The sequence below is a fragment of the Enhydra lutris genome, unplaced genomic scaffold, assembly GCF_002288905.1.
Source record: "Enhydra lutris kenyoni isolate GAN:26980312 unplaced genomic scaffold, ASM228890v2 scaffoldscaffold11, whole genome shotgun sequence".
Taxonomy (NCBI): Eukaryota; Metazoa; Chordata; class Mammalia; order Carnivora; family Mustelidae; genus Enhydra; species Enhydra lutris.
The window spans coordinates 40,836,295-40,856,318 of record NW_019154095.1 but is presented as its reverse complement, the minus strand read 5'-3'; the positions used below and the strand labels follow the sequence as shown (position 1 = coordinate 40,856,318).

General features: G+C 36.0%; 1 protein-coding gene across 1 annotated transcript in view; it reads right to left on the bottom strand.

The window, feature by feature from the left end:
- Positions 1-20,024, bottom strand: part of LOC111144504 (pleckstrin and Sec7 domain containing 3) — a 615,446-nt gene that overhangs the window by 279,906 nt on the left and 315,516 nt on the right. The window contains exon 9 of the mRNA XM_022498815.1: positions 15,716-15,805. Coding sequence (XP_022354523.1) covers positions 15,716-15,805 — 90 coding nt within the window. The remainder of the gene's footprint in view (positions 1-15,715; positions 15,806-20,024) is intronic.

Genomic DNA, 20,024 nt, shown 5'->3' with positions numbered 1-20,024 from the left:
CACAAGTCTCTACTCTAGGAGGGTCACATGTCTATAGGCTCTCAGAATTTGGGGGACCAAAGATCCCTCTGACAATATGATTAAAACTACATGGATCCCCTTGCATGCTCTCTCTCTCTCTCTCAAAAAAAAAAAAAAAAAAAAAAAAGATGGAATTATCTATACACTAAAACACATTCACAATTCTGCATACAGTGTCAAGTTGTTCACATAATGCTCACAAAGCCAATCCACAGGCAGAAATCACTCCACAGTTTTACATAAAACTGCAGTAATTTCTTTCACAAGTATTTGTTGACTATCTGATTTGTCCTGGAATTACACGTGGTATAAAGATACTGTGACCAATAAGACACAGTCTCTGCCCTTAAGAATAGGGTCAGGGAAAACAAAAGCAAAAATGAACTATTGGGATTTCATCAGGATAAAAAGCTTTTACACAGCAAAAGAAAGAAACAATCAACAAAACTAAAATACAACCTAGAGAATGACATATCAGATAAAAGGCTAGTATCCAAGATATGCAAAGAACTTATCGAACTCAACAACCAAAACAAACAAACAAACAAACAAAAAATCCAGTTAAGAAATAGAAAACATGAATAGGCATTTCTCCAAAGAAGACACACAAATGGCCAACAGACTCATTATCAGGGAAATACAAATCAAAACTGCAATGAGGTATCACCTCATGCCTGTCAGAATGGTTAAAATAACAACTCAGGAAATGACAGAGGTTGGTGAGGATATGGAGACAGGAGAACACTTTCTGCTGGTGGGAATGCAAATGGTTGCAACCACTCCTTAAAACACTGGAGGTTCCTCAAAAACTGAAAAACAGAGCTACCCTATGACCCAGCAGTTGCACTACTAGGTTTTTGCCCAAAGGATACACACAGAATGATTCAAAAGGGCACATGCACTCCAGTATTTATAGTAGCAACGTCCACAGTTGCCAAAATATGGAAAGATCCCAAACGGGAATCGACAGATGAATGGATAAAGATGATGTGGTATGTCTGTGTGTGTGCGCACGTGTGTGTATATGAGCAATGGAATATTACTCAGCCATCGAAAAAGGAAATCTTTCCATTTGCAGCATCGTGGATGGAACGAGAGGCTATTATGCTAAGTGAAATAAGTCAGTCAGAGAAAGACAAACACCATATGATTTCACTCCTATGTGGAATTTAAGAAACAGAACAGATGAACATAGGGGAAAGGAAGGAAAATTAAAATAAAATAAGAGAAGGAGGCAAACCATAAGAGACTCAACTATTTGGAACAAACTGAAGGTTGCTGGAGGGGAGGTGAGTGTGGGGGGTGGGGTAATTGGTTGATGGGGTAACTGATGGCATGAAGGAGGGCACATGTAACTGATGAATCACTAAATTCTAAATTCATTCTAAATTCTAAATTCTAAATTCATAATACACAGTATGTTAACTAAATTGAATTTAAATAAAAATTTTTAAAAAAAGAATAGGGTCAGGCTAAATGGATAAGGAAAATGTCACACACACACACACACACACACACACACACACACACACACACTGGAATATTACACAGCCATAAAAATGATGTGATCATGCCATCTGATGCATCGTGGACCTAGAAAGTACTATGCTAAGTTAGATAAGCCAGTAAAAGAAAGACAAACACCATATGATTTCACTTATGTGTGGAATTTAAGAAACAAAACAAATGAACAAAGGAGGGGAAAGAAAAATTGAAAAACAGATTCTTCAAACTACAGAGAACAATCATAGTTATCAGAGGGAAGGTGGGAGGGAGGATGGGCGAGTTAGTTGAAGAGGATTAAGAACACACTTACCTTGATGGGCACTGAGTAATATATGGAACTGATGAATCACTATATTGCACAGCTGAAACTAATATAACAAACACTGTATGTTAACTACACTGGAATTAAGATTAAAAAAATGAATAAATAAACAAAAAGCAGAATCAGAACTATAAATACAGAAAACCAAACTGATGGCTGCCCGACAGTGAAGGCTGGCCAAAATAAGTGAAATGGAGAGGAGTAAGTAAGCCACAGGAATAAAAAGCAGAGCATAAGAACACAGTCAAAGGATACTGTAATATCAATGAAATGGGTCAGATGGTAGCTATACCTGTGGTGAACACAGCATAATGTATAAACTTGTCAAATTACCAAACTGTACACTTGAAAGTAACGTATCATGTGTCAACTATACTCAAATTAAAATACAAAGGGTCAGGGAGAAGGTCATACACACGCAATGAGCCATCATCTAATAAAAATTGAGATATTCTCAAAATCCATAACTCTTCAAATATGCCTTTTTTTTTTTTTTTGCTAAGCTTATAACATGACTAATAACCTGAAGTGCAAACAACCCCTCAAGGTTAATATTTTAGGTCGACAGATAGATTTACACTTATACGAGTGAAAGAAAACAAAAGAAAAAGAAGGAAACAGTGTATGTATGTATGTTGCATTCTTCAGGAATAACTGCTTGTGATTGCTTCTAGAACTAAGCAACTACATGGTAAAATGACTTGCCTAGGATTAAGTACTGACTTCCCTTAATGGTCTTCTTCAAACGGCAGTGTGTTGAACAAAGCAGTTCATTTATCTGAAAGTATCAGAATTTTCCACAGACAGCTGAGATGATGAGGAAGAACTGGAGGAATGTAGAGTGGTCAAGAGGAAAGTCTGTGTATCTACATCATCCAGAAAACACTTGCAAAGTCTGGGAAAATGCCATTTCCTGGTGTTTCTAAGAAAACAACATTAGAGCACAAAAACTATACTATTATCTATGAAAAATTTGAGGAAAGGGTAAAGGTTAAAACTAGTAAAATTTAAAAAAGCTTTAAATTAACAACAAAAGTATCCAACATTGACAGGGAATGGAGCTCAAAAATGAGTAGAGAAATGAATTATTCTGCAACAGTAGATTTCTTGATGTAAACTGATTTCTTTAAATGCCAAAATCTTTATAAAATAGTTTCTTTGGCAATCTTTCCAAATCTATTTCACACTGTCTCCTTAAACTGAATAAGCATAATGCAACATTTTTGATGACTCATTAAGTACAACCATTACTCCTGATGTGGTATATAATAGAGCCATTCTCTGGAAGCTACTCGACTACATAGATTTGCCTGTCCTCTGTCAAAACAACTCCAGCTATTCCATTTGGAGATCCAGTGCTTTTTAAGGTTTCACTTTCTCTCCACCTCCTTATCTAATCACTTCTTGCTAATGTCCATATAGCTAACAGCACTTCCTCCAACTTCATCCTTCTAATTCATGGCTAACTGGAAAAATAACAAAATTAAGTTAAATTTCAACTAAAAAATTTAGGTAACAACCTAAATACTTGTGTTTTATGAAGTCTATTTTAGAAAAATCAATTGAATGTGGCTATTAGTTTGTCAGTGAAGAGTTGGTTCAGACCAGCAGGTGCCCAGCCAGCCCAGAGTTTGAAGCAGTTGCTTGTAAACTGGTACCCACCAGTGTCTGCATGGCCCTTTGCTTAGGATATACCAAAAAAGGAGATTAGGCCAAAAATTTTGAAGTAAAAATTGTGGTTACTATTAAAAATAGGCCACAAGTGAGGGTCTGAGTAAAATTTTAAGCTTTGTTACACAGATGCTATAACATTCATTTATTCTGGCTGTTTGGAGTTTTTTAACTTTTTGTTTTCAATTTTCTGATTCTTTTTCAGACAACTGACCTTTACATGAGCAAACCATTAATACAACCACAAAAACTGTTTTCCTTTACAACATTTTTATCGTATAGCTAAAGATGCCTTTAAATTAAAATTTGTTCCTTTATATCCTCAATGAATAGGTAAACACTGTGTTTAGAATACATATTTGCTGATAGTTTATTTACATTGGGTTGCAGGCCTGTTAAAAAAAACAAACTGCATCACTCCTAAGGAACACATATCCATGTGGTATATCATAAGCAAAAGGAGGATGTTTTAAATTCAGTGTGACCATGACATTCATATTAATATCACATGTTCATACTTGAGTGAAAGGAGCAACAACCTTGACGGATTGATTATGCTTTAAAAAATCTCCAAATATACAATCTAACTTCCATAGAGACATCTGAATATGAAATTCCATAGCATTCCTTCAGGATCAAATTAAAAATAAAATCTCTCTGGGAATCATTAGTATTCCATTAAATACCCTTAAGGATTACTACCTCCCCTACTCAAACTTCTTTCTTTTCTTTTTTCTTCTTCTTCTTCTTCTTTTTTTTTTTTTTTGGTTAAAAATCTGTTTGTACTTTTTGAGTAGCATCTGTTCTGCCAAAATGTTCTACCAGAAGTCTTTTTGATAGATTTTTTTTTTTAAAGCATGAGCATGATTTGTGGATTTTCAGCTACTTCAAAGTATTATACTCATTACAGTCAACCATGTTTCATTCAAGGAACCATACGAAAGGCAGCATCATTATTCAGTCCATGATGAGCACATGACTGGAAGCCAAGCAAGCTTCTAGATCTCCATGGGGAAAACAGAAGTAGAAACACCCACAAACCTTTCATCACAACTCAGCTTGATTCATTTTACTGAAAAAAGCAATATTCCATATTTTAAATAAGAACCTTTAGAGCTTTTCTCTTAAAAAGCTTGCTAACATAGCTTTTCTCTTTAAAAGTTATCCTGTTTATATCAGGATAAGCATCTAAGCCCTTTTCCTCCATAGATACTGTTGCTACCAGGTTTCCATGACCTTCTCTCTGAGAGAACTCACCTACTCTAGGCAACAGTTGATGCTCTTTTTTTAGCTACACTTAAATACCACCCATAAGTTCCTATTTTCAACTACATACTCCGAATATAACTCAGATCAAGTATTTTTGAGAATTCACTTCAAGCATTTCATTTATAAAAAGTTCAGACTTTTTTCTAACTGCAGCTTGCTTCTTCCTCTCATGTAATTCTTTAGGACTAAGCCTTTGAGAATGCTGCTATGACAAAGGTAATTTTCCTGGATCTAAATCTGAACTTTCACTATTAGGTATACACTTGTTTGTCTAAACCAATAAATATAAAAGATAAAACTTGATACGATTTGAGCTTACCAAGAGAAATAAAGAATGTTTCCAGTACTTAGGTTGAAAGGTACCTTAAACATCATCTATAGGATTTTTCCAATGTCTCTGCCATTGAATATTTAGCTCAAAAAATATGAGCACAGCAGAAAAACAGAGCAAGAAGTTCTGGTCCACGTAGCAAGTGGTGGTGACAGAACAGGAGTGGGCCCTAGACTCTGTGGGCTATTGGAGCCTGAACAGATTATGGGTACAGCCCAACTATCTTATTTTATAAATGAAGAAACTAAGGCACAAAGAGGGGAAATGATCACGCTGATGCTCCATCACTAGTCACTGGCAGCATTAAGACAGGCACAGAGCCCCAGTGACCTCCAGAACCCATTCACAAAAACTAGACAGTAGGGGTGCCTGGGTGGCTCAGTCGTTAAGCGTCTGCTTTCGGCTCAAGTCATGAGCCAGAGTCCTGGGACTGAGCCCAGCATCTGGCTCTCTGCTCAGTGGGAAGTCTGTTTCTTCCTCTCCTACTCCCCCTGCTTGTGTTCCCTCTCTCACTGTGTCTCTCTCTGTCAAATAAACAAATAAAATCTTAAACAAACAAACAAAAACTAGAGCAGTAGAAAAAACAAGCTAACATTTATGAATACTTTAATGCATTTTAGATGACACGATGCTAGCTACTGAACACACATCATCTTATTTAATTTTCATAATCACTCTTGGAGGAAAGTATTATTACCTGTGTTATATATGAGGAAACTAAAAAAAAGTTAATTGTCTGGCTAAGGTAAAATACTGGGCTTTCTTTCCAGATGTGACACTATTCACTTCACATGGCCACAAAGCCTACCATTACATTCAGCCGAAGAGATCAAACAAACCTCAGGAAAAAAATTATGGTTATTCTACCTTTTACTGCTCTTCCATTCCATGCAGATTAGAATGCAGGTGATATAGCAGGGTGTAGATGGGCAATTCAGGGTAACAATTTAGCAACAGAAACTCTAATCACAAACTCAAAATAATTCAACAGTGAATACTTTTCTCAAAACTGTCACTACCCACATCCATACCACTATTCCCTCTCTTGTGGACAGACCATTACCATCTTTTCCATTTCTACTCCCACATCTTTCCAAACAAATCTCCACAGTATCCAGAGTAATCATAAAAATAGGTTTATGCAACTTTCCAGCTTTCAACTCTTGAAAACAATTCCTATTGCCTTTTTCTTAATACATTATTGTTTTTAATGCTACTACACTTATACCTAACCTGTTGATCATGATATTTCGTAATTTAAAAGAAGGACCCACAAGAAGTAAAATTTCATTAATTTATATACGATGCCTAAATCTCTGGCTAAACGGAGAAAATGCCCCCCCCTTTTTAAGTGGGCCTTTTCTTCATTAAAAGTTTTTTTTTGTTTTGTTTTGTTTTTAAAGATTTTATTTATTTATTTGACAGATAGAGATCACAGGTAGGCAGAGAGGCAGGCAGAGAGAGAGGAGGAAGCAGGTTCGCTGCTGAGCAGAGAGCCTGATGTGGGGCTTGATCCCAGGACCCTGGATCATGACCTGAGCCGAAGGCAGAGGCTTTAACCCACTGAGCCACCCAGGCGCCCCTTCATTAAAAGTTTTAATGAAATAATTACAGATCTGCATGTAGTTGTAAGAAATAATAGATTTCTTATATCTTTTACCCAGTTTCCTCCAAAGGTAACATCTGCAAAACTATAGCATAATACCACAACCTGACATAAAACCTGATCTTATTCAGGTTTCTCTAGTTATACTTGTCCTCAGTGATAACACTGGAAGTAAAGATGAAAGAGTAGAGAACAAAAATGGTATGTGCAGGGAGTGTGGGATGTTGCTTAAGGCTAGCCTTCTGTGATTAAAAAAAGGAGGGAATTTTCAGTGTTAAATTTTCAACCTTCTCCCTGGCTGAAAGGGTCAAATTAGATAAACTCTAGAAGTGAAGTGGGCTGGTTTTGCTCTCTCTCTTTTTAAGAAGAATCCTTACAGCTCTTCATGTCACACTGTGTGAAACAGGTCCTTCTCAGTGACTGAGATCACAAAAAAATTGCTTATCTCTAAGTCTGATTGCTGATTGATTTTTGTTTATTTACCCTTAAGTGTAACTGCAATTGACTGAAAAGCCTAATGGTTATGAACCTTCATAGTATTTTATATTTCCTAGTCATGTTTCTTCCTCGTCCAATAAAATACATTAATCTTCATTTAAAATGTATTTTTCAGCCCAAATAGCCAAAGCAATCTCAAAAAAGAAAAGCAAAGCTGGAGGCATCACAAATCTGGACTTCAAGTTATATTACAAAGCTACAGTGATCAAGACAGTATGGTCCTGGCATAAAAATAGACACATACCCCTGGGGATAAAAAGATATTATATGTTTATGAAAAATAAAATTAAAAAAAAAAAATTCAAAAAAAAAAAAATAGACACATAGACCAATGGAAAACAGAAAACCCAGAAATGGAACGCACAACTGCATGGGCAACTAATATTCAACAAAGCAGGAAAGAGAGGTGCCTGGGTGGCTCAGTGGGTTAAAGCCTCTGCCTTCAGCTCAGGTCATGATACCGGGGTCCTGGGATCGAGCCCCGCGTCGGGCTCTCTGCTCAGCAGGGAGCCTGCTTCCCTTCCTCTCTGTCTGCTGCCACCCTGTCTACTTGTAATCTCTGTCTTTCAAATATATAAATAAAAATCTTAAAAAAAAAAAAAAAAAAGCAGGAAAGCATATCCAATTAAAAAAAGTTTCCTCAACAAATGATGTTAGGAAAACTGGATGGCAATAGCAAAAGAATGAGACTGGACCACTTTCCGATACCATACACAAAAATAAATCCAAAACGAATGAAAGGCCTAAACGTGAGATAGGAAACCATCAAAATCCGAGAGGAGAACGCAGGTAATAACATCTTTGGGATAGACCACAGCAACTTCTTACTAGATATGCCTCCTGAGGCAAGGGAAACAAAAGCAAAAATGAACTATTAGGACAGGACTTCATCAAGATAAAAAGCTTCTGCACAGTAAAGGAATCATCAAAAAAAAAGGAAAGGCAGTCTATGGAATGGGAGAAGATATCTGCAAATGACGTATCTGATGAAGGGTTAGTATTCAAAATTTATAAAGAACTTCTCAAACTCAACACTCAAAAAGCAAATAATCCAGTTAAAAAATGGGCAGAGGACATGAACAGACATTTTTCCAAAGAAGACTTAAAGATGGCTAATAGACACATGAAAAGATGCTCAATACACTCATTATCAGGGAAATACAAATCAAAACTGCAAAGAGCTATCATCTCACACCTGTCAGAATGGCTAAAATGAACAATTCTGGAAACAAAAGATGTTGGCAAGGATGTGGAGAAAGGGGAACCCTCTTACACTGATGATGGGAATGCAAATGGGTGCAACCACTCCTCAAAACACTATGGAGGTTCCTCAAAAAGTGAAAACCAGAGCTACCCTATGACCCAGCATCGGCACTACTAGGTATTTAGACAAAGAATACAACACGGTGATTCAAAGGGGCACATGTACTCCAGTGCTTATAGCAGCAATGTCCACAGTTGCCAAAATAAGGAAAGAGCCCAAATCTGCATTGACAGATGAATGGATAAAGACGTGGTACACACACACACACACACACACACACACACACACACACACACACACGATGGAATATTATTCAGCCATCAAAAATTAAATCTTAACCAGTTGCAACAACATGGACAGATCTAGAGTGTATTATGCTAAGTAAAATAGAGAAAGACAAATACCATATGACTTCACACATATGTGGAATTAAAGAAACAAAACATGAACCTGGGGGGAGGAAAAAGAGAGGTAAACCAGAAAACAGACTCTTTAGAGAACAAACAAACTGAGCATTACTGGAAAGAGGGGCAAGGGGAATGGGCCAAATGGGTGAAGGTTATTAAGGAGGGCACTTGTGATAAGCACTGGGTATTATTGCTCTAAGTGATGAATCACTAGACTCTACACCTGCAAATAATGTTACAGTGTATGTTAATTAGAATTCAAAAACTTGAAAAGAAATAACTGTATATTATTATTTTTTTTTTCTTGCTGACTTTTAGAGTCTATCTGTTTAAACATTACCCTTCTGGCTAAATTCTCCATCATTTTCACAAATTATTTTTCCCTAATAATGCCAAATGAGAAAAATGCATTTAGAATACAATATAATGCTTTCAGCCATATACATATGTTGAATATAGGTAGCCTTATGTTCTTAGAAACTTCTTATAAAAAACCTTCCCTAAATTCTTTTGTGAAAGCTAAGGGAAAACAAGCACATCTGAATAAGAACTTTTACTGGGATTCTGACCAATGCAGTATGTAACAATTTAATTCACTACGTTATTTACCATTCCATTAATAGAATAATGCATATGAATTCCACTAAGCCAGGCATATTGATTTACATTTTGTCAATTTAACTGTAACTTCCCCCTACCCCATAATCTACACACACACACTCTCTCTCTCTCTCTCTCTTCACCATTAACTACCTCTCTCTTCACCACTAACATCTGAGAGAGTAAAAACTTTTGGTCTTCCCTCAAGAGACTGCAAGTTAATTTCAAGGTTAATAAATTCCCAAGTAAAGGAGATATGTGTAAGTATTTTCTACCCAAAAACTAAATTTCAGAATATTTTAAAGTCAAACATCTAATCATAAGCAATAGCCTGAAAGGATGGGATGTTATTGACTTGCCCAAGCAAGATTTATTTACCTTGCTTTTTAATGATTTCCAGTGACACTGCCTTATAACTAGAGTTATTATTAAAGCTATCTGTGTATTTAAGCAGATTTAAAAGGAGATAGGTACCAAAACACTCTGCAAATTATATTCAGGTACCAAAACACTCTGCAAATTATATTCAGTTTTGTTTTTTAGTTACATAAGAATCATTTTGAAAGACTTGGGTGTTTTGTTGTTTCCACCCTCTCTCTTATTAAGATGACATAAAAATTCTTAGAGATTTTTTTCTAATTCCCACTGGCACCTATTGAATTCCATTGCTGCTCAACAAAAAAAAAAAGAAACTTAAAGACCTACTATGACAAGGATAAAAATATTAAGAATGTTATTTGAGTATCAAATGGTAGATGGCAATAAGAACGCTGAGATACAAAACAACCAGTGTTTCATGTTTCATTGTCACAATCTTCAGTCTGGAACTCCCCAAAATGAAATTATTATTCAGCAATAACTAACCTTCTACCCTATATGTTTCTTTTTTTTTTAATATTTTATTTATTTATTTGACAGAGAGAGAGAGATCACAAGTAGGCATAGAGGCAGGCAGAGAGAGAGAGGGAGAAGCAGGCTCTCTGTTGGGCAGAGAGCCTGATGTGGGACTCGATCCCAGGACCCTGAGATCATGACCTGAGCCAAAGGCAGAGGCTTAATCCACTGAGCCACCCAGGCGTCCCTCTACCCTATATGTTTCAATGACACTTTTCATTGGCTCCTTTTGCTTTATTTCCCATTGCTTCTTTCCTGTTTTCATGTAAATATATTTTGAAATGGCTACTTCCCTTCTAAATTTTTTTTTTTTTAATTTTTATTGGTGGCCATCACCCAAAGTTCCTGTGTATTCCCCCTATACGTAATGAGAAATGAAGGATTATCAACAACCCAGGTTAGAAATAGAACACAGAATGGACTGAAGATAAAATTGTGGTTTTTCTTTTAAAACCAAGAATAGAGATTCATAGGAAACTCAGAAGAAATAAAACTTACAGAGCAGTTTAAGACCAAACTTAAACTGGTCCTGGAATCTTGAAGAACCATCGAGGAAGCAAATTAGTTCTTGTGCTCTTTGAAGATCCCCATATAATCCTGGGATATTAATGGAGATGTGAATTATTTGAAGTGGTTAAAATCCAAGGGGAAAAAAAGAAAGGTTGCTAGATGTCCACCTGCTCTCTTACATTTTCTCCAAATGGTCCTAGGTAAGAAGGCTCAGGACCTCCAATCATGTGGTTTCAAAGATACAAACCAAATATAAGATATAAAAGCATGGCAAGAGGGATATGGTCCAGGAGAAATGGCCTGTTGTTAACAAGGTAAAAAGGCAAAGAAAACATAGGGCTAACCAAGGTTCATGAATTTTCAAGTGCCCCCATGATGTTAATACAGACTTTATGGAACAAATGCTTCTTGTGGAAAACTATGATGCCTGTTGTTTGGAATCAACAGTCTTTGGAAAAAAAGGAAGCCATAAATGATGAGGTTTAAAAATCTTACCACAAAAGGAAGAAACGCACAAGTTCAAGATCACAGATGGTCCATTGAAAAGAGCAAGAGAATGTGCATGGTTAGGCTGAAAAAAGGATGGGCAATAGAGGTCTTATGAATTAAAGCTAATCCCACTTGGCCCTAGTACTTATAAAACACTTTAGACCCAAACCCTGCAGGAAGGGATGGAGGCCCTTTGCAGTCCACTTCAAGCTAGGTAAAGAATAAAATAATATTAAAAATAAAAATAAGTTACAACAGCTAACAGATATTGCTTTTATTACATGCCCTAAAGGCTTTATAGGTTAACTCATTCAATTAATAAAACTGATGAGGTGGATACTAATAAGATCTCCCATTTCACAGATGCAGAAATCAAGAGACAAAGTTTCAGTGAATTTACTTACAATCCCTCAGCTACTAAGAGAGGGGAGCTGGGATTAGAACCCAATCAGTATAGCTCTCATGTCTATAATCATAATCAGCACACTATAGTGTCTCTCAGAAAGTTCAGCCTTTAAGCCAGAGCTGGCCCACGTTTTACATTCTCATCCCTCTCTATTCATTTACTTAAGAGTTTCATTGTTACAGAATCTTAGAAATGTCTTATTAAGTTTATCAAAAGAACCTCCCTTTCCTCTTCTTTCCCACATTTTCCCTCAAGGATGCACATCCAAGTGTTGGGATGGGCAGTCCCTATACAGCCACAAAACTTGCCAGATGGTCTGTCGTATTTTGTTAAATGAACTGCTCTACTGATTTGGTGAAAAAATAGGGAAAGGTACTTATGACAGAGAACATTAATGTTAATGGGTGGGAAAGGTGGTGGGAAATGAAATAGAATAATCATCTAACTAAAAACCAAAGGAACTCAACTACTAAAATGGTACCTATACTTCAAAGGCCTCTCTTAAACATCACATCCTCCCAGCCAGACTTCAACGTTAAAGAACCTAAATAATCTTCTATCACTGGTTGTCATTTGCTATCCAACTAACTATGCTTTATACTATACGTATCTAGAATTAAAACTCAAAGCAGCTTGTGGGAAAACATGCTTATTTGCACAAAGCACTCATTTCTCTGTTAGGTCATCAGGTCAAAAGGGACACAGCAGTGGAACTGTAAATTATAAAAAAGGGCTCAATTACCTATCCCTTTCATGTAGTCTAGGGCAAAATTAAAGCAAAGTATCAAATGAAGTCTCTGAATTAAAGGCTTGAAATAAATTTCTCATTTTTCATATATTTAAATACATTAAGGTTTATCTTTTTGATAACCATTTCTGTTGAGAACAAGGAGAATCAGTTTATATTTTAATTTCAATATGGAACAATTGTTTACTTTAAGGGAAAAAGAACCACCCATCTTTCTCAGTATTCTGTGAGGACAGGGGCCCATTTAGTTCTAGCATGTTCTCCAAGTCCACAATACCCAGTGAACACACAATAGGCCATCAATAAATATTCCCTACTACCCAACCACACTGAATAACAGACATAAGATGAAATGTTACTGCTGGTCCAAAGAAAGCTGAACAGACATGGATGAAATGCTATTTTTGAACCAAAGAATCTAAAAGTAATCAGATTAATATGTAGCAATGAAAGCCTCAACTCAATCTATGTAACTCTAGGCATCTTACTTAATAAATTAAACTGAATGTTGTCAGTACCTGCAATTTTCAAGTTGGAGGACAGAAGAGGACAGAAAAGGGGTTAGGTTACTCAGAACCTGTAACATAATACCAAATGTTTTGTGTTTGTCTTTCTGTGTGCCATGTGTATAATCAGTGTCCATGAAAGTTCAAATTAACATCCTACCCAGGAATTAATCTCTGAAAAGAATCAAGAGATAGCCATTGAGAAAGAAAATGAGGGAGAGTGTTTGAGAAGGAGTGAAGAAAGAGGAGAAAGAAGAGACAAAACTGAAAAGAAATAAAATAAAAGTTAAAAAAAAAAAGAGAGAACAAAAGAAAAGAAAAAACACAGATGAATAAAAACAGGAAGTGAGGGAAAGGAGGAAGGAAGGAAGAGCAGGAGGGCACGGAAGGGAAAAAGAATAGCCACATGGAAAAGAGAAATGAAAAAAAAAAAGGTTTGGAAAAAACCTTTTCTTGATGAAATTTGCAATAAAATCCAGATTCTTGCTGAAATGGAAAACTCCACTTTTGGTGGGTGAATGGCTGGGCTTTTTTCTATGAAAGGGAATCAGTATTTTACTTGACAATTTCCATGCTAAATGCCACTATCACTTTCAGTGTCATTTCACTGTCATCTTCCTACAGTAAATAAAACAGTACAATAAATATTTTCCCCCTGAGGTTTAAAAACATGATCTCAACGGTACGACTTTAACAAATCATCCAGAAAATTCTTGGCAGAGTAAACCAAAGAACATATGTTTATCCAAGGTGAACGGCAGCCCCTGGACTTATGTTAACTACATTTGGTTTCAGACAGCTCATCAAATATGCTTTAAAACTGCCCAATAATTCATCCACAGTCATGCATGTTACAATAAGCCTACCAATAAAATCTGAAAGCTTCACTATGAAAATTTTTCCTGCCAATTTCCACTTCTGACATAACTTGATAAAAGCTTATCCAATCCTCCTCTTAGAAAGACTGCATTATTTTCCATGTTAATACCACTAAACTGAAAAGACTTGTTAACATATGTCTACAGTACATCTTCAATGGATGTAGAGAATATATTTATCATGTCACAGTCCAACACATTTTATTTCCCATTCAGAACTGTAGCTTAAAGCAATGGCCACAATCACCAAACTGTGCAAAGAGCCAAGATGCCTTTCAACAAATGAATGGATAAAGAAGATATGGTTCATATACCCAATGTATTATTACTCCTCCACCAGAAAGGATGAATACCCAACTTTTTTATCAACATGGAAAGGACTGGAGGAGATTATGCTGAGTGAAATAAGTCAAGCAGAGAGAGTCAATTATCATATGGTTTCACTTACTTGTGGAGCATAAGGAATGACACAGAGGACATTAGGAGAAGGAAAGGAAAAGTGAATTGGGGTAAATCAGAGGGAAAGACAAACCATGAGAGATTGTGGACTCTGAGAAACAAACTGAGGGTTTTGGAAGGGGGGTGGCGGTGAGAGGTTGGGTGAGCCTGGTGGTGGTATTAAGGAGGGCATGTATTGTATGGAGCATTGGGTGAATCTTGGAACACTGAAAAAATTAAATTAAATTAAAAAAAAAAAAAAAAGGATTGTAGCTTCAGCCATGGCAGCATTTTTCCTATAAGGAAACAATTTTCAAAAATACCTTCTTTCTATAGTAACCTGAAGCTACTTTTCTTCTTGCTTTTTCCATAAGGTAATTCTTCACTGAGTTGCAATTAAAGTCAGAAAGAGAATCTCATAATATCATATTCTTATGCCTTTTTTCACTTTCTACATATATACGTGTGTGTGTGTGTGTGTGTGTGTGTGTCTTTCAAAATCTAGGACTCTACTGTATATATTTTATATGGTTTAAAAGATACATAAAACATAATAAAGGACTTATTCTCAACTGGTACCTTTCCAGATCATACCATGATTCATACATGTTGCCCTTAGCAAATTCAAAGGAACTGTCAAAGAAATCTACATATGTGCAAAGTTTTTAAAAAGAAGGCTAGAATCTAACAGAATTCTGTAAAAATCACATTGTCAACATACATATCTTATCCTGAACTGCTAAAATATTCACATCCATTATCAATCACTATTTTCTATTTAAACAAATGCATTTCTCATTTATACTGCTGTAGAAAGTTATGAATTCTAAAGCTTATTTTGTTGTCTCCTTGGAAACAATCTGATACAGAAAAACATGCTGATTGTTACCAATAATGAAACCAACCACAAATCATTCAAACATTCTACAATTACTCAGATTTCCAGAGACAACCTAAATGGCTCTATAACTAGGGACTGAATACAGCTTCCATTACAGTATGTAAAGGCTTTTTTGTTTCCATAGTGAATATACCTTTGTGATCTTTCTCAAGTTCTGACAGTATGCTCACAAATAAAACAAAAACTGCCCACTATCTGAATCACCAATTAGTCCAAATCTACTTACTGTCTCAGTACTATTGGTTACCATGTGAATTTTTACCATTTATTCATTGAAGGGTATTTGCAGTCTGACACATCAAGGATGAGTTCCAATAGAAATATCACCAACAAAACCAAAAGCAAAAATCAAAATACTTAAGTGATCCTTGGCCTATTTATTTTAGATTAAAAAATAAGCAGAAAGGTAAAAATAAACATATTTTAAAAGCCAATTATTTCAATGCTTACTTTTAGTAGATCCTTGGAGAAATCACCACCCTCATTTATGCCTTGGAGGTTTGCAATGAACTCTTGGCAGGTCATCTTCTTTCCAATATTCTGGAATAGAGGCAAATAAGACATCATAATGGCATACATACATGGAATTCTTAAAACTGTGATTAAGCAAAGCAAGACTGATTTGGCTTTTTAATACATGAATACACATGCCTCTATATGTGCATATATCCACACATATAATACAAACTTATACACATGAGAAACAGATGGCTTATTATGCTTTCAAAATAGTCATTAAATATAAATAGCAAAATTATGCCAAACCTTTTAACCTAAGAAAACATGAGAAATCTATGCTACATTTATATACATGTAAGGTAGCTTTTAATAAAAACATGGATAAAATGACATTTCTCAGCTGACCTCTGATAGCTCTTTATTTACTTGTTTATTTTTATGTCCTACATATTGTCAAGAGCTGTGAAGGATCTGAGATTTTAGCCCACTTTCAAGCTAACAAACTAGTCTACCACGATCTCACATGTTGGCAGATGAAGTATGATTCCTGAGTTGGAGGCTCAGTAATTTTTTTATAATAGGAGCAGCCAAAATACCAACATTTCTTGCTCCAGTTTCCTGAGTCCCAGTTCTCACAGAACCTGAACAGGGCCAGCTGATATGCACAAACAGTGGGTTGTGATACAGGAAAGGAGCCCCGCCACGAGATCTGGGAATCTAAATATTTGTAATGGACAGTAAGCATGCCTACTGCTTTTGCTCTAAAGGAAGAAACCAAGTCTTCTCATGCAAGGCTATAAGCAAATCTATCCACTGCTCTGAAGTCACTATATTTTCCAAAGCTGATCAGTATAGAAACAGTTTTGAAAAATTACACCAGAATAAAATTTCTGTTCACAAAATGTACAGAAATGTAAGAGACCCAAGGAAAATTGTCTCCTAACATATTTGAGTTTAAGAAAAAGTTTAAGATTTAAGAGTAATTTTAACAACAAAAAAAATCACATTAATAAAATGAAAAAAAAAAGAAAATCTAAACTAACAAAAAAAGAGAAGATACAAATATATTAGACCTAGAAAACTAATAAAACTCCTAGGGCAGTTTCAGCCAACTAGTATGAGCTGCCAGGATTCAGAAGGATTCAAAGGCTCAAACTGGACACCAGCAGAAATCTGTCATGAGTGTAGAAGAGGGATATGGAACACATACGCACCAGTTTGGGATCTCTGGGAATATGTGGTTCAAGTGAACGTGAAGTGTACCAACGTATTAATATCCTTGTACAGAATATGTATGTTCTGTGAGGCTATTTTTCAGAAAAGAACAAGAGTGGGCTAGAACATTAGTCCTCAAGTTGAGGAAAAATATTAAGACTTTAAAAGGGTTGGAAAGCCATGGATAGTTTTAAGAAAGTATGTATACAAAACCTTAACTTCAAAAATACAGATCTGCCTGGGAACATATACACCTATGTGTCTTAAAAGTAATCACTTCCCTGCAAATAAAAACCACAAGGAGATACCACTTCACACCAGTCAGAATGGCTAAAATTAACAAGTCAGGAAATGACAGACGCTGGCAGGAATTCAGAGAAAGGGGAACCCTCCTACACTGTTGGTGGGAATGCAAGCTGGTGTAGCCACTCTAGAAAACAGCATGGAGGTTCCTCAAAAGATTGAAAATAGAGCTATCCTATGACCCAGCAATTGCACTACTGGGTATTTACCCTAAAGATACAAACATAGTGATCTGAAGGGGCACGTGCACCCAAATGTTTATAGCAGCAATGTCCACAATAGCCAAACTACAGAAAGAACCAACATGTCCATCAACAGATGAATGGATAAAGATGTCGTATATATATACAATGGAATACTATGCAGCCATCAAAAGAAATGAAATTTTATCATTTGCAACAACGTGGATGGAACTAGAGGGTATTATGCTTAGCAAAATAATCGGAGAAAGACAACTATCATATGCTCTCCCTGATATGAGGAAGTCGAGAAGAAACATGGGGGGCTTGAGGGGTAGGAAAAGAATAAATGAAACAAGATGGGATCAGGAAGGAGACAAACCATAAAAGACTCTTAATCTCACAAAACAAACTGAGGGTTGTCAAGAGGGGGGGAATCGGGAGAGGGTGGTGAGGTTGTGGACATTGGGTAGGGTATGTGCTATGGTGAGTGCTGTGAAGTGTGTAAACCTGGCAATTCACAGACCTGTACCCCTGGGGCTAATAGTACATTATATGTTTATAAAAAAAAATAATAATCACTTCCCACTCCCCCCTCACAACTGCTCTTCTACTTTACAACATGAAACAAATCATCCAACCCACCCTATCTAATTAATTATGGTGAAAGTGCTAAATAACTTGTTAAAAACCTTGCCTCTTTCATAAGCAAAGAGGGCATAGTCAGACTTTACATGCAAGACTGGAAGAATGTTTTAACAATGAGAACTGGCTTTACCAATGATTTTAAGTTAAATCTGCAGCCCTAAGTTCTGATGAAAATTTATTTAAAGCACAGGAACTTTAATAAAAAAAAATACCATCTCACATTAATTGAAAAACACAATTACCTCAACCTTTCCAATCCTTACCAAGTATATCAGATCAAAAAAGGTACATGTACTAAATGCTGGCTAACTGAACACCTAATAATTAAAAAACAAAAGGTATCTTAAGGTAAAAAGTAACAAGTACATTCAACAGTCATTTTCATATGACTTGACAAGGTCTTTCTGGTTATGTTCTGAGCATCTGAGAAAATGAATGAATAATGACTACATAAAAAATTCTTTTCCAAGTCAGACAGTTTCCAATTCTCAAAATCAAAAAAGGATATGATTTAACTATCAGTTAAAAACCAAAATTTTCTTTAACATGTGACCTGGTGAATTCAAGTATTTGTAACATTATCTTTTTTTTTTTTTTTTAAAGATTTTATTTATTTATTTGACAGACAGAGATCACAAGTAGGCAGAGAGGCAGGCAGGGAGAGAGAAGAAGGGAAGCAGGTTCCCTGCTGAGCAGAGAGCCCGATGCGGGGCTCGATCCCAGGACCCTGAGACTATGACCTGAGCCAAAGGCAGAGGCTTAACGCACTGAGCCACCCAGGCGCCCCATAACATTATCTTTTTAAATCAATTTTGTATTGTTCAAAACAAAATTTCTTGAAGAATGATTTCTATTTAAACATTTGTTGTATTATAGTCATGAGATATTTTGTTATAAATAAGTATCAAATAATAATATAAGACTCCCAAGTATAAAAACATATTACATAAAAAAAACTTTTGAAAATTAAACAATTATGACTATAAGGAGAAAAAAAGTGAAATATAGAGTTGACTTTTTTATATGATGGAGGGTCCGCTCCATCCTATAAGTTTTTACAAATCCGCTGTAAGTTTTTACAAATACCAGCTTTACTGAAATATAACACACATAACATTCACCCTTTCGAATTATACAATTCAGTAATTCTTATTTATTTATTTATTTACTTGAGAGAGGACAAAGGTGAGCAGGAGGAAAGGCAGGGGGCAGGGAGAAGTAAGAGTAGTCTCTGAGCTGAGCACAGAACCCAACTCGGGGCTTGATCTCACCATCCTGAGATCGTGACCTGAGCTGAAGTCAAGACTCCACCATTCATCTAACTGAGCCACCCAGCTGCTCCTACAGTTCAGTAGTTCTTAATATGTTGACAGAGTTCTGCAGCCATTACCACTATCTAAATTCAAAACATTTTCATCACTCCAAAAGACAGCCCATATCCATTAGCAGTCAGTTGCCATATCTCTCCTCCTACCCCCAATACCCATCTCCTGGCAACCACTAATCCCCTTATTTGTATGGATTTTTCTGTGCAGGAACATTTCACATAAATGTAATCATATAAAATGTAGCCTTTTTAAACTGGCTTCTTTCATCTACCATATACTTTTCAAAGTACATCCATATTTTAGCATCCATCAGTATTTTATTGCAAAATAACACTCCATTGTATGAATATGCCAAATTTTCCATTCAGAAGTTAATGGCTTCTTGGACTGTTCCCACAGTTTGGTTATTATGAATAATGTTGCTATAAATATTTGTGTAAAGTTTTTGTGTAGACATATGTTTTCATTCCTCCTATATATATAACTCAGGAGTGGGATTGCTAGGTCGTACGGTAACTCTATGTTTAATCATTTGAGGAACTGTCAGAATTTTTTCCAAACAGACTACACCAGTTTACATCCCTACTAAAGGTGTGAGTTTCAATTTCTCCACATCCTTACCAGCAT